This window comes from Galendromus occidentalis, unplaced genomic scaffold (genome assembly GCF_000255335.2).
Source record: "Galendromus occidentalis unplaced genomic scaffold, Mocc_1.1 scf7180000077525, whole genome shotgun sequence".
In the NCBI taxonomy this organism is placed as follows: Eukaryota; Metazoa; Arthropoda; class Arachnida; order Mesostigmata; family Phytoseiidae; genus Galendromus; species Galendromus occidentalis.
Window position 1 is genome coordinate 275,723 of NW_003805513.1, and position 14,665 is coordinate 290,387.

Sequence of the window (14,665 nt, forward strand, 5' to 3'; positions counted from 1 at the left end):
AAGGAACGTGAGAGAATGATATGCGACACGAGGTGTATGAAGGTATTCCGCGCGGGAATCTCCAGTATGACAGCTTGTCACGCGGAATGAGACCGGACGAGAACTCGGAGCATCCAAGCATTTTCGCGGGGAAGAAGAATGCGACACATTCATCTTCGTTGAGAATCAGCGCCAGACGAGCTTGTTCGAGGGCTCGCCCGAGTTTTGGAACAAGCCGACTCTGGTGTGTTCCCTCACGAAGTTTCTGGATGGAGGAACAATGCTGGACCGAGATGGATAGTCGAATAATGTGAAAGGAGTCGCGGGGAATAAATTTTCCCTGAGGTCGGAAGTCGAGGTTCTGAACCAAGTGCAAGATGGAGCTCCCTGCGAGACGAGCTGGAAACTCTCCCGACGTGCCGGTCCGATATAGGTCGAATCCGTCACAGCGCCCGTTCGCTAAGCGCAGAACTCCCCTCGCAGCGAACGAATCTCAAAGCGAGGCTTCCTCACGCGGTCTAACGTCGCTCATGATTCCTCCATCACCAATCATTCGCGAACGATTCGACCGACGGGTTCATCCATCATATGCCGTCACGTTCGCCCGCTTCCGCGGTCCGCATGTTCCCCTCTGCTTATTGTTAGCGTCAGCAGCGTGCAAATGTTTCTAGCGGTGCGCGATAAACAAAGCGAACCGCGAAGTGGAAGATGCGTTATCAACGGTTTCCTTACTCCGCACGCTTGCCTTCATTCTGACGCGCTGTGCACCATATCGGCAGCGAAACCGTTCTCGGCTAGTATAGCAGCTCGCCGTATCAAGTGATGGAGCAGCAGCAGGCGTTTAGTGCCTACTCTGACAGTTGTCGCAGACGAAGCTGAGCCGGGCTAATACACAGAAAATACCGCGAGAAGAAGAACTTCGTCAGCAAGCGAAAATCGCTCTCGGACATATTTATCGCGAGTTCGCCCTCTAAACAGTAGGAAGTCGATCCGAGGGTCGCAAACACATTGTAGGCGTGGGATGACCGGATCTATCCCTGCTCGAAGCGGAGCGTAACCGGAGAGGGTGTCGTGAAAATCAGCTGTCAGAGCTGTCCGAATGTCCAATGGCATGGTAGCGGAGCGAAATTGCTCAATCGGGCCCTCGAAGTGGGTGTATTGAGTTCATGTGATTGTCATTATTCCCTCGAGAGCGCATCCGGAACTCGGGGAAAGGGTCGGATCAGGATCGGCGACTCGTCACGTCAAGGTCGGAACGGGTCTATGGAATACCCCGTCGTCGCCTCCGCGTTGCAGCCGATCGAACCGGCACGGGAGCTTACACTCCCGGGCTTTGTTTTCACTCGAGGAACTCTTACTTACATATTCTCCAGCGACTCCCGATGCCGCCGAACAACAAGATTGTGCTTCTTCCAGTCCATTACGGACAGCTCCAGGGGGGCCGGGCTCTCTGAATAATAAATATTCTATTTTGAATACAGGCACGTGCCCTGAACAATGAACGAAATTCCGAATACTAAAGAGCGTTAGACAACCTGAGGTGCTCTCGTTGTTCGGACTTTGCCAAACCTCCCCTCCTTCCCTCGCTTCTTCCTCCTGATCTTCCTCCCGCTCAGCAGAGCTGCGAGAGACCGTTGCAGGGTCCCCCGCTGCTGTCAGCTATCAATGATTATTATCTCTCTTGGATGGCACTTCGATTCTGCGCCGGAGCTCCAAGTGACGACTCGCTGCTTGAGAAGTATTGCGGGCTGGAATTCATTACGATGATCTCGTGTCCCAATATGCGACCCTCCACAATTCATTGACGGCCTCAACGAGGACCCCTCCACGAGACCTTTCCGGGACGGTGTCATCACAGTGCCCGTTGGGACATCCGTGAGAATATCCCTAAAAGCTTATAGGCATCCGAGTCGACTGTCAGAACGAAGAAGCGACTCGGCGACCGATTGTCGAGGCAGATCCCGTCAGAGCGACGCGCGCTCAAAGAAATATTCTTGCGCGACAAGAATACGCGCATCGGGGAAGTCCGTATCTGTCCTCAATGAAACGGTATCCGTGACAGCATCCAATTCACTCGAAACTGAGGCTGGTTCGATGCGCCGGAAAATTTCTCGCCCGACATGAGAAACGATCGAGTGCGAAGCAACGAGTATGCATCGATTGTGATCGAAAATGACCGAGAGAATTCCATGATTCACCATCCTCCATGGATCGATCTGTTTGTTTATTCGAATGAGTGCAGGAACTTGAAGGAATCCCCGAAACCCCCTGTAATCGATGCTCTTGCATCTCTGCACCTCCCGGATGTGCGAGTCGAGCAAGTACGGCAAATGAGCGAGCGCCTAGTCCAAGAGCGAGGTCTCCTTGCGCTTGATTTGCCCGTCTGATAAAACATCCCCCAGGGTCCCCAGGGCTCGATTTTCGTTTCCTTTCGTTTCATGGAAACTAGATTCTTCCACGAGGATGGACGTCTTCCGAACGAGCCCGGGGACCGCTCCACACAGGCAGTCAAACGAAGCCATTCCCTGGGGATATCCATCGTAAAAACAGAATCGACTCCAGGTTTCATCGTCAGCGATCAAAACGACGTCGTATGAGACAGAGGAGGCGGGTTCCACCCGGAGGCATGGGTAATACCCTCCTCAGAGGCTCCGCAGCCGGAGTAAGCACAGAACAAGCTGAGGAACTTGCATCCCTAAATCGAATGCAGGCTCTCGCTCGATGAGGGCGTGATGAGGTCTTGGGTTGTGGGACGGGAGAGAGCCTGCAGCCTCGTAGGATTTACTGCCGTGCCCCCCGGCACGGGAAGACAAAGAGAACTTCGGAGACCCTCCTTGAAAAAAGTTATTTTGATGAGACCGCCTCCTCTCAGGGCCTGTTGCATCATCCGAGTTCGCCGTCACAACGACTACCCGCACGCTTCCTAAAGGTACACCTACGACAGTGAACCGAGGCTTGCACGAGAGGGGATGGATGAGCGAGTCTCTGAGTAGACGAGTGAAACGCTAGAAACTCGTCCGCCCTTGTACGAGGGGAGAAGACAACTGCTTGCTGGACTACTTGGGAAAGTAACTGAAACGACGGCTTGCCGTCGCAGTTCGAGTGGAAAGTTTTAACTGATCGTTTCGTAAAGCCTCCATCATCAAGGTTATCTTCTATCTAATAGAGAGCTCCCCGAAGCTTCTGGTTGCCGGATCCGCTAGTCAGTGCTGGCTGGCCTTGAACTCCCACGATCAAGAGCTTCTTTCTGGACTCCAAGCTCTCGCTGCTGGAGCAACAGGATGAGCTCTTCCGAACACGATAATCCAGGGGAACGCGGACGACTATCGAAGGCGTATTCTCCCGTAGATACCCACCCGACTCCTTCCCACGAGAATAGCCCGAAATTAGCGGGAGATCTACTTTCCTCGTCGCTCATTGTGGAGCGCATCATCCCAATTAGAAGAAAATTCATAAACTCTAAACGTTCCTTCCGACAACATCGATGCTGCAAATCCTCAACTGCAACGATGCCTCTCTGACGATAAAGTCTCAGGGATCTGAGATCGGCGCTGGGAGGGAACGCATATCGTATTGAAGCTCAACTGACTACTCGTGATACGTGCGAGCTGCGAGAGGCTTTGTCTTGCTCTGGACACGAAAGGAAGTGCTCATTTGTCTTCCTCACTTAAAAAACGGAAACCTCGACCGGTCTCGAGTCACTCGGCGACAATGTTCGAGTCAGTGCACCATGTCCAGACTCCAGACCCTAACTGGAACTCTGCGCAGAGCTCGCTTCCCTTTTCAATGTCCCTCATCGAATCTGCCTCGAGCGTTCGAACGTGCACTTTTCGACCGGATTGTTCGATTCCAGCTGGACGCTCAAACGAATCGAGATCGGGGGAGGAGTCGCAGGGCCTAATATCGTGGATATTCGTCGGCCTTAGATACATCGGACACTCTGCCCGGTTCGGAATCAAGGAACGCGGCGGACTCGAATATTCGAGACGCAATCAGCCGTCGGGATCCCCTACTATTGGGTACCTGCATAAGTTTTTAGCCCTCTCTGTCGATCCGCGATATCTCGGCTCCTGGAGGCCGTAGAAACCTCCCAATACATGCGTTTTGCGCGCAAAGAGGCCAGCTTTCACACAGACTGGTCAAAATTGTGATTGGACGAGCTGTTCTCGCGGAATCGCCAAAATACTGAAACTCACGAAATCGGCAAAATTGACTTCCAGAGGTAAATTTTTCAAAAAGTCCGAAATCCCCCGAATTAACATGCCCATTCGAAAGCTCGTCGAAAATGCAGTCAATTCATTTTTTTACGAAGGATTTTCGCCCATTGGAAGATCTCGCAATCGAGATCCGAAGGTTGAGATCGAATCATAGCGTCTCATAGCGAATCATAGCTCTCAGCGCGTCCACCGAGCCGAATCCCGACCGCCCTCTCTCAAAAAGAGAGAGACCGCCTACGCGCGAAGAATTCAAAAGCTCGAGACTCTTCGGACTGGCTCCTTTTTTGATTTCTTCCTTTTTCCCTGTTCGGAGTGACGCTTCAAGTGGCACGCTGGGTTGCGTTCCCATCGCTCCTCGGTCGCTGCTGACGTTAGACGCCGTGCACGAAGTGGGGACTTCCAGACGGAATTAGAGATGGAATCGAGCGGAGAAAAATCGATCTTGGGGTCTATATTTTCTGCGTTTTCCACGAGGAGAACGATGCGCATGTCGTCATGCGACCAGGAAAAGCCGGGAGCGGCGAGACGCTATGATTCGATCTCAACCTTCGGATCTCGATTGCGAGATCTTCCAATGGGCGAAAATCCTTCGTAAAAAAATGAATCGACTGCATTTTCGACGAGCTTTGGAATGAGCATGTTAATTCGGGGGATTTCGGACTTTTTGAAAAATTTACCTCAGGAAGTCAATTTTGCCAATTTCGAAAATTTCAGTATTTTGGCGATTCCGCGAGAACAGCTCGTCCAATCACAGTTTTGACCAGTCTGTGTGAAAGCTGGCCTCTTTGCGCGCAAAACGCATGTATTGGGAAGTTTCTACGGCCTCCAGGAGCCGATATATCGCGGATCGACAGAGAGGGCTAAAAACTTATGCAGGTACCTAATATAATTTTCGAGTTCTCAAGGTGGTCTTTCGACCAGCAAAAATTGCCATAGCCGACGGTATTTCACGTCGTCTCAGCGGGGTATTGGTAAAAGTTTTCAACTAGCAATAAACGCTCCTCGGTTAAACCTCATTGGATACGTTAACGCCTCTGCGCAAAGATGCGGCATCAAACGTGCAATCTGACCACATTCATTCGCTGGTCCAATTGCCGCCACTAATGACCACCACCTCTAGGGCGAAGTTCGCGACAGTCATGATGGGATCGTGATGTGTTTTTCCACCGAAAAGGGAGTCCATCCGGAGAAAGGAGATTCTATAAGGTCTCTCGCCAGCTACGCGAGTCGACACCCGAATTGATCGGGCCTTTTCTGGTCGCCAGTCGCCGAGCCGAGACGTCACAGAACAGCTGAGATCTTCGCCGCGGTTGCTGCCGTGTTCCCCGGATCCGCAGCACGAGTAGAAATCGGAAACCTGCGGAATGCTTTGCAAGGTACAGTCTCCGGGCGATCCTTCCGTCAAACAACGCAGCGACTCCAGGGACGTTTTCGAATGGACCTGGTAAGTCATGCCGATGAGCATGCAGATTCCCGCCACATCGGCTCGTTCCGCACCTTTTCGATCACCGGAACAATCAAGGCAGACGGAGATAATCGTGAGCAAGCGGAATTGAGCACGCTTCGGAAGGGATCAGGAATCAAGGTCGCCGCTGGGAGTCTACAGATTCGGTTGAGAATCCACCGTGAGATCTCGGAGTTGGCGACATTTCGACACGAAAACCGTGAGAGTAGCGATGGCGCGGGAATCTCGAGAATGGAGTCTGGAAGGTCCCCGTAACTCCACTGTTGACCAAGGCCAAACTTAGGATCCCCGGGACGAGCGCTCCATGCGTGAGTGAATGAATCCAGAGCCGATGGTCAGAGGAGCTCCCGTTTGATGGGAGGCTTCGTTTGAATTCGGGGCACGATATAGCACATCTTCTCGCTATTTAATTCCATGACACAGACCTGAACATGTCAAAAGAAAAACAGCTTCTCCCCATTCAGTAAACAGGTATATTGTATTGACTGCTTTCACAACGATCCTACAACCAAGCCCAAGACTCTAAAAATCCTAAATGCCGAAGAAATCGGGAACATCTTTCCGCAGCGGGTCGACTCGCTTATATTTCCGTTCGAGTTCCTTCAACTTCTCTGTCTCCTCCTCATATTCATCAAGAGCTTCACCCATCGCATCTTCTTTGAACATTTTTGGGAACTCGAAGAAAGATCCTTCGTGCAGCGTGACCGTGGCGATCCGGTAGTCGTCGTTTTTGACGAGGTATCCTTTCCACCGTTGCGGCTTGATCTCGCCGAGTATCACTTCAGTCTTCACGTGAGCAACGGGTATTTTATATATCTTTTCCAGGTAGTTTTTGACGTCGAATTGAGTCATCTGCAGTGGCACTTCGAATTTCACCATGTTTTTTGGAATATCGACTTTACTTTTCACGATCTTCATGAAGAAGTTCGGCAGGAAAACCCGTCGTTGAGGATTGCCCCTCCTGTAGAGGGGATACAACCTCGTCGACATTGTGAGTCGACTTCCTGATTCAGTTGCACAGATGCCGCGCAGAAAAAGACGGTCGATGCTCGCAAGCTCGTAGGGGGACACCCGGCTCCTGTTTATTGTTTTTGTCGAGCTCTCCCAACACAACTCTGCGCGGAAAGGTGTGGATCACGATGGGAGGACACACAGAGGGTCGATAGGCCCTGTGTGGGACGTAGATTTGTGAAACCTTAAAGACCTCAAGCTCAGCGGACATCTCTGGAGGCAGTGCCCGTGGTTCCGGGATTCGTCTAATATTGTAAACTCATATGTGGTGTTATCCGGAAAGGAATCTTTTCCGACCGACTGAGGGAAGGTCGTTGGAATTTAAAGCTCATTTGGAAGTCCCATCGACCGGGTTTCCGAGTGCCGCGAGGAGACCCTATGGCAAGGCTCGACAATGCCGCGGGCGGGACCTTGTATTCAAGGAATTTGACTCTCTGTCAAATGACGCAGACTCCACGGGAGTTTCCTCGGGACGCCCAATTTTATTCACTCACGGAGGCGTCATCGATGACATTTCGGACGATGGACGGCTATTCAGTGAAGGCCGATGCTACCCTTTCATGATTTTCCTTGAATCTTTATTTCCCGGCTTTCTCCGGAGTTTCCGAACGGATTTCGGCTGACGAAAAAGAAATGTGGGGCTCCGAGTCTTAAAGATCAACTGTATTGAAAGTCTGTTCCGTAGAACTTACGAAAAATACACTGGACGCAAGGGAGCGAAAGTTGAACTCTGTGCAAAAAAAAATTATCCGCACTATTCCGATCGACTCGAAGCAGCTCCGGCGCTTTACAATTGAATCTTTTCCAACCACGATCGCTGCTGTGATCCTTCAGACAGCGTACGGAACCTGAGAGGAGATCTGCTTAGCTGAGGAGAAGACATTCAACGGGAATACTTCTCGGTCGCGTATTCAATCGGATATAAATTAAGAAGTAGAGTGCCAATTCCAATGATCTGCTGGACATCGAGTCTGGCTCGATTGAAAAGCAGCGGGCGCTTCCAGAGTCGATCTCGAGAGTTTGGATGTCAGTCAAGTTCGAGTGAATATTGTTCCAAGCACATCTGCAACGCTCGGAGCTCTGACGCGATCCGAGCGTCATAGGCGTACATGGGAAGGTAGAAGTTTCCTCGGGTTCGGTTTTCGCAGGCCTTGAAGTGATGTTCCTTGTCGGAAGGACACTGCTTTCTATCTACTCTCTACTGTCGTCCATATCTAAGCGGAAAAATTCCTCCTTGGTGCTCCCGTGTCTCGAACCAAGGCTGAGCTTCTCTTGGAGATCATCACAGACCGAATCACTATTATCTTCACTGGAGTCGGACAGAGATCGTGTCCTCTGGGAGCGACGTTTGATTGAGATCCCGCCCGGTCTGCGAAGGAGAACGGAACAAATCTCGGTGAGTCGTCGTTCCAGGCTCGATTCCCCCATCGTCGCCGTCGTAGGAAACGAAACAGATGTACTCACTTGTATTTGGTTTCGAGAACCTTTTCATTGAATGTGACCTTCTTGGCGTCGTCGAATTGCATTGAGGAGCTTCGAAGACTCTCAGACAGATCCCACGAGCTGAACTCCATAGATTCCGAACATTCGCTCAGAGTTCTCGAACACAGTCGCCGGTTCTTCAGAATTCCTCGACAACCGTCGTTCGAGAAAAGCGACTCACAGGGTGCACTGAAACGTCTCTGGATGTCCTCGCCTCCGACGGGGGCGCAACTATCACAACTCTGCGAAGATCCGATCGATGCTCGGTGAGGAAATCATTCAATATATGGAGACGGGACCACCATGAAAATTTCGCCTCCGATGAATATTATCGCTAATAATAATAATAATCCATCTCGAATCTCATTGAATTGTCGTCTAGTGATTCCATGCGGCTGAGAACTTGCCTTGTCAACTGATTCGTCTACCAGGGAAAAAGTTCGCAGTTCCGAGGTTCCACCGGCACCAACGACGATTTCCGTCCAAAGATTGTGCTGGTCTTCAGCTTTTTCGAGATAAACAACGAGGGTGTCACGGATAACATCGAAACGAATCTTCTGGGGGAACAACAGTGAGCCTTCAATCGACGGGTGGCCCAGAACGATGCGGTACGTCGTGTGGTGCTCTGAACTCATGCTGAATTCGAGCCGGAGTAAGGAGTTGCAGGTACAGAATGACACGGCTAAAGAGTCCCTGTCAACGTTTTGGACGAAGAAAACAACCGTAAGCGTTGCCATCGTCTGGTGAACGGCGAACCTCGGTAAGCGGCATTTCTTCGCAGGAACGTCTTCTTGCAGTTCGAGCGCGGGCGTGTGATCTTCATGATCTGCAATCGGCAGGCAGAAGGTAAAGGAAAGTCCCTCGATTTTTCTGCCAGCAATGAGCTCTTCCACGTGGTGTCTGGAATCATCAGACACATCCACATGGGCGACGGAACGTGGGTGGGGACAAGAGGTCACGGGAAGTGCCGTGGAGACAACTGTCTCGGATGGAGATACTCACCACCGTCGTTGCTGAGATCGACGATTAGAGCGCCTCCGCCTTGGTCCCCAACGATTACAGCGTGTCGACCGCTGTTTAACCATGGCGTTTGATGAAGGACTTCTATGTCACAGTCATCCGTAATATCCTTTGCACCGAAGAGAAGGTGCAAAACCGAATGAGCAACCGGTTCGATGATTTCTGAAATTCCGAAGGGGGATCAAGCATTACTTTAGACTACAGATTCCCAAGGGAGATCATACACTCGAAGTCCTACAACCAAGCTTTATGATTTTCACATTTCTCCAATTATTCCACGGAATATTGCTCGTCAGACAGACGCAGTCGAAGCTTCCGCCGGATGCATTTCATCAATCTCGTGACGACCTTGAGACGGAAATTGATTGAGTCCACTCGCACACGTGGCCTGTATAATACTGAACAGGAGGTGATGCTAATAAGTTCCAACTCGTTTCTCTCCAGAGACGACGTTCGTTCGTCGCTTCAATTATTCTGTTAAGCATTCGGATGCTTTCTTCGTCGAAGAACTCCGGGTGCATTCGGGGGAATGTGGCAAGATCATCAGCCCGGACGCGTGGCGCTCGCTCCATTACGAGAGCTGATTTACGGTTTACGTGAACTCGACACAGATTCGACCGTTTCTCTCGTTTCTATGGGCCCCAAAGGTCCTTGTCGCTCTTTTCGAGACACTGCGATAGGCAGCGATGCACAGACTCAAAGAGGAGAATCCAGAAACCGCGCAGTTCCCAACGGTGTAGAAAGCCTAATGACCCGATTATGTCCGCCAGGCCGAGAAAATGCATGAGGACGACTCTAGTGATCACTGATCGCTCCGACCGCAATAGATTCCCATGAACTTCCCCCGACGATCTACCGCTGCTCTGTCTTCTGCGATCGCTAGCAACAACGAGCAGCCCACGAGCGATACGTGGCTTCGGCTGGACGGCGAAGCTTCGAGAAAGCCGTGCCATAGACCCTCTCAGAGAATCTTGTTTTCGAAAATCTGCTTTCGGAAATCAGCACTCAGCGAATTGTAGCGGCAATTGCAAATGTCACAACGCCGATCCAGAGAACAAAAGCCGGTTCCCCTCCGCATATGACCCCGATTCCGATGGTCAGTCACTACCGGCAAACAGTCCGAGCCATTCAACGACGCCGGGGACTGCTTTCTTTCGGCCCGTCGTCGTTCCAACCACGAGACAGTAAAAGTGTAGGAAAGAAGAATCAATACGAACCATTTTCCCAGAGTTCGCTGGGCAAACAGATTCTCGAAGATCCGCCATCGAAAATCAAGTCGCATAGGGTGAAGTCTCCGATGTCCAGAGAATCTCCGCAGAGTCGAGTCGCTTGGAGTTTTTCCGATGCTCGAACTTCCACAGCTTTTCCCGTACTGAGCGCGAAATTCAGCGACTGCTGATCGATGTCTTTTGAGGAATCACATGGTGACGGTTTACGTTTGTTGTTTCGCCGAGAACTACGGTTTTTCGTCATTGAAATGAAGACGGGCCGTGTCGTGTGCGACGCTCGAGTCGCAACTTGAAGAGCCAGGAGCTGCCTTGTGCGCAGAGGAGAGTCGAACCCACACACGCGCCAGCACACGTTTCCATACAGCAGCTTTCCTACCAGCGCGGCTCGGCAGCGGCCAGTTTATCCATAGTTCATGGGACGGGAGAGAATGAACGAATTTTCTGCCGCAGATGACAGTCTGATCTATGGGAAATCTTCCTCCCTGCGACGTTTGCCGATAAGAAATGGCGGGGCACAGCGATAGCCATTGATGAGTTCGCCCGAGTTTCAGTGCCGGGCAGCGCCGCTCTCTGGATTTTCTGCTCTCAAATCGGAAAGTGAGGAGCTATTGTCCGTCGCTAAGTGAGCGCTTCATCACATGAATATTGAGGTCTCGGGACTCTTGCGAGGCACGAATGCTACGGCTTACTGAAGTCTCGCTGCCCGCGCATCTCGATTTAGTACGGACACGACTTCAGTCTGTAGGGATATACTCTGCTCCGGGGAGATTGAACTCCGGTCGAAATGGGAAACGGAAAGTCGAAATTCCCCAGGAATCCCTCGGATCCCATCCACGACCTCCAAAGTCCTTCACGAAGCTCCCATATTTTGAGTTTTTAGCAGGGATTTATGGGACCCAGGAAACGTGTAATCACGCGTATTCGACCCGGATGCCGAACACCCGGATATCGCTACTGGTTCTAGGACAGTGTTCCTCAAGGATTTTTCGCTAGGCCCCAACTCAGTTTTAACTCGCGCCCCACCGTGTCCCACCTCCCTAAGGCTTCTATAGGGAAGGAAATTGTCCCACCCCCACCTCGAGAAACGCCGTTCTAGGACATCGGATTCTGTCACACGGAGTCTCATAAATAAGAACTAAATAGGAACATCGAACTCGGCTCTCGGATATGCGCGATGCAAACCCTTATAGCGGAATGATGATGCACTCTTGCTGGGAAGTGGCACTTTCGAAGCGGCGCGGCAGTTCAGCTGCGGATAGACAAAGATAGGATCTGGTCTTGGTTCCGGCTGGATAAACAATGCAGAACTCGCGAGATGTCTCATATATATTCCGATCTTCCAGGTCGATCTCAAGAGTTCAAGAGCAGGCGCAAGGGTACTCCTTGGCGATCGCGCTAGTCGCGGCCAGACAAATTTGGAGTGGCTTGCCAGAGCTGAGCTTCCCGCACATTTGACACCGCTTCAGATGCGACGGTGAGCACCCGTTAGGCACGCTGTTCCTCACAAAACTACGTCCTGGTCACAGCACCCAGGAAGAGTATCGCGGGCGGGTTTACGATTCCTCCTTCTCTTCGCCTAGATATCATTCTTCCCCGTCAGACCGCGATTGCCTTCCTGCCAGATGGGGCACGACTCCGAACGCAAGAGCTCAACCGGGACCGCGAGGGGCTGCCTCAAACCCGCTACGAACGCGGTTTACCGTTCTGGTACACTAATCACTGATTAGTAATCAGTCATCACGAAAATCAGAGTCGGTGCAGTTCTCCCTAATTACTGATTAAATGAGCTTCTTGATGACTGACTCCGATCGGAACGAGTAGATAAGGAGCGGGTAACAACAACCATGATCACCCTAAGCCATCAAACAACCTCCATTGAAAGAGAACATCGGTCGTCCGAACGATATTAGATATATTATAATATTATATGTTCAGTAGCGGGTTTTCCATCGTGGCTCGTTAAATCAACAACTCGTCATGATGTGATTCATCCGAGAAGGAAACTTATATCCTGGTTGTCAGTGAAGGTCTCCTTCGCGTCGTTGTGCCCTTCAGCAAATAATTTGGCACCGCGTTTGCCTTTCAATATGCATTTGTTCCCCTCAATTTCGAGCAGGCAGCCTTCGTACAGACCTGTAATGAACGGAATGTGAGGCTTTTCTACGCCTTCCCCCATATCGTCGAGAGTTAAGGATTTGTCTCCCTGGAGTGTAGGGAAACGGGTCGATTAGCGCTTGGTACGAAATCGGAACCCACCCAGAACTGGCCGGTTGTTGCCCATTTCGAGGTACTCGAGGATGCGTTGAGTGCGCGTTTCTCCCATGTGAGTGCTGGACGGATCAGGGTCCACGAAGTGCGGATTGATGTTGAAAGGGACCTTTCAAATGGGGAAGGAGGAGAGAGTTAGGTTTCCGGGGATCCTCTTCTCATTTCCGGCCCCGCGATGGCTTTCGGACGATTTACGGCGATCTATCATCTGTTCGATGTGACTCACAAGATTCAGCGCCTCGAAACTCGGAGGGTAGACGATCGGCATGTCGTTGGTTGTGTGTATGCTGGCCGTCGCAACGTTGGTACCGGCGCTGCAAATTCAGCTCGATTGAGACGACTCAGATTCTCCCTGGTGAATCAGGCCTCACTAATTGGTCCGATCAGAAAAGAGAAAGCAATATACTTGATATACCTTGCTCCCATGTACATCAATTTCCCGTCCATAACTCGTTTGTGAATTACATCGACGAGTTCATTATCGTAGAGCTCCTTCAAAAGCCGGAACGTGTTGCCCCCTCCCACGAACACGCACTGGGCCTTTTCGACGGCTTGTTTCGGCGACGGGAAGGTGTGGATGCCTGAGAGAAGAATGCTATAAAACACGACACTCGGCTGACGCTCGAAAGCTCCGAAGTGAAGAGATCAACGGTGCTTATCCAATTCATTGACTCACCACGAACAGTGAAGCCCATGGCAGCCAGGGGTTCAGTCATCATCTTGGTGTATTCGTCATGATCTTTCAAAGCGTAAGGCACGAAGAGGATGTCCGAGACACAGTGCTTCTTGCAGGAAGCAATTATCGTGTCCTGAAAACAATGACAGAGAGTCATCACGAAGTCTTGCGTCAAGTCCATAGGTCTTCTCCTCTCCTGATTTGCGCGTCTAACCTTGGCGAATTCCAAACGAGGTTCCCCATGGAGTTTCGAATTCGATAGAAGGAGGAGTTTACGCATCTGTCAATCGAAAGGAGGAATTAGCTCAATGGAATACGCCTCGAGAATCGGTCGAAGCAGGCGATGGTGACAGAAAACTCGATGCGCCCCATGGAAGCAACGTTGAAGGAGAACCCCCTCCGCCGAGTGAAACATCTTGGTGCTCACTTTTCGCTTTATTCACGATCCCAGCAAACACCAGCGGGGGTCAACGTGCGGCTGATTCGAGGCACTCTCGATCTCCTCTCTTACTGCCACCGGCGCCACATGAACAGCTGATTGAGAGAGTGACGTGAGTTAAGCAACGGATCGCGGGGCGTCTTAGTGCCCGTGAGGTCTGTGGCATCCCGACAGCTACTTCAGGATAGATGGCTCATGCTGCCACATCACACGCTGTCCTCAGACCGGCTGGCCCGACAGACGATGTGCTCAGGCGAGAAAAGACCGTCCGTCTCCGGGGACACGGAACATGGAGGAGCGCGCTCCTTAAAAGTCGGACAGAGTCGTCTGCTCATGCTCCTGGCGGGTGCTCGAAACTTACGCCGACTCCACTACTTATGCATGAGGGTATACCACTCCGTGAAAACGAATCTTCCTGATCGCTCGGGAGCCGAGGAGTCGAAATGGTACCGAGGGAAAACCGATTCGAAAGGAGTCGAGCGACTATCGTTTCTTGTTGAAATGCAATATCTATTCCCCAAGGATCCGCGCCGCAGCGCATCAACATAAGGAATGCTTCGTGGTTTTCATTGGCGATCGCAACATGCGATGCTGTGATGCATATGTTAGTCCGTATCCAATCTCAGAGCCTGATTCTGAAACGAGCGGAGCTAGTTGCCTAATCCGAGAAAACGTGTCGAATGTCGGGACCTGACCTTTGACGGGGTTAGAATAATGAATGTCTTCCCCGCGCACATCTTGGAACCTCTTCCTTCCCTGTGGGAGCCAGCCATACATTCCCGGGGTTCAGGGGACTCATCTGTATGCGGAATCGGAGAGTATCCTTCTCATAATTGGAAATGGCAAGTTTCTCGCGTGAAAAAAATGCGAGCTCCCATC

At 51.3% G+C, this 14,665-nt stretch overlaps 3 protein-coding genes and 1 non-coding gene across 4 annotated transcripts; all 4 read right to left on the reverse strand.

The window, feature by feature from the left end:
- Positions 1-5,103: 5,103 nt before the first annotated feature.
- On the reverse strand, positions 5,104-5,242 carry LOC114828466 (U4 spliceosomal RNA). The gene has a single exon (XR_003777132.1). It is a non-coding gene; the product is annotated as a U4 spliceosomal RNA (small nuclear RNA).
- An 878-nt stretch (positions 5,243-6,120) lies between these two features.
- Positions 6,121-7,119, reverse strand: mRpL23 (mitochondrial ribosomal protein L23). The gene has a single exon (XM_003747849.2). The coding sequence runs from the start codon at positions 6,649-6,651 to the stop codon at positions 6,193-6,195; it is 459 nt and encodes a 152-aa protein (XP_003747897.1). The 5' UTR covers positions 6,652-7,119; the 3' UTR covers positions 6,121-6,192.
- Positions 7,120-7,318: 199 nt separating this feature from the next.
- Positions 7,319-10,737, reverse strand: LOC100897796 (uncharacterized). Its single transcript, XM_003747867.1, has 5 exons — positions 10,392-10,737; positions 9,157-9,336; positions 8,562-8,980; positions 8,137-8,396; positions 7,319-8,041 (listed from the first exon to the last, which is right to left on the reverse strand). Exons 1-5 carry the CDS (start codon positions 10,645-10,647, stop codon positions 7,864-7,866), a joined length of 1,293 nt encoding a protein of 430 aa, XP_003747915.1. The 5' UTR covers positions 10,648-10,737; the 3' UTR covers positions 7,319-7,863.
- Positions 10,738-12,302: 1,565 nt separating this feature from the next.
- LOC100907625 (alpha-aspartyl dipeptidase) lies at positions 12,303-13,926 on the reverse strand. Its single transcript, XM_003747850.1, has 7 exons — positions 13,775-13,926; positions 13,562-13,627; positions 13,348-13,480; positions 13,087-13,252; positions 12,898-12,985; positions 12,660-12,780; positions 12,303-12,536 (listed from the first exon to the last, which is right to left on the reverse strand). The coding sequence occupies exons 2-7, from the start codon at positions 13,625-13,627 to the stop codon at positions 12,391-12,393; spliced, it is 720 nt and encodes a 239-aa protein (XP_003747898.1). The 5' UTR covers positions 13,775-13,926; the 3' UTR covers positions 12,303-12,390.
- Positions 13,927-14,665: the final 739 nt, after the last annotated feature.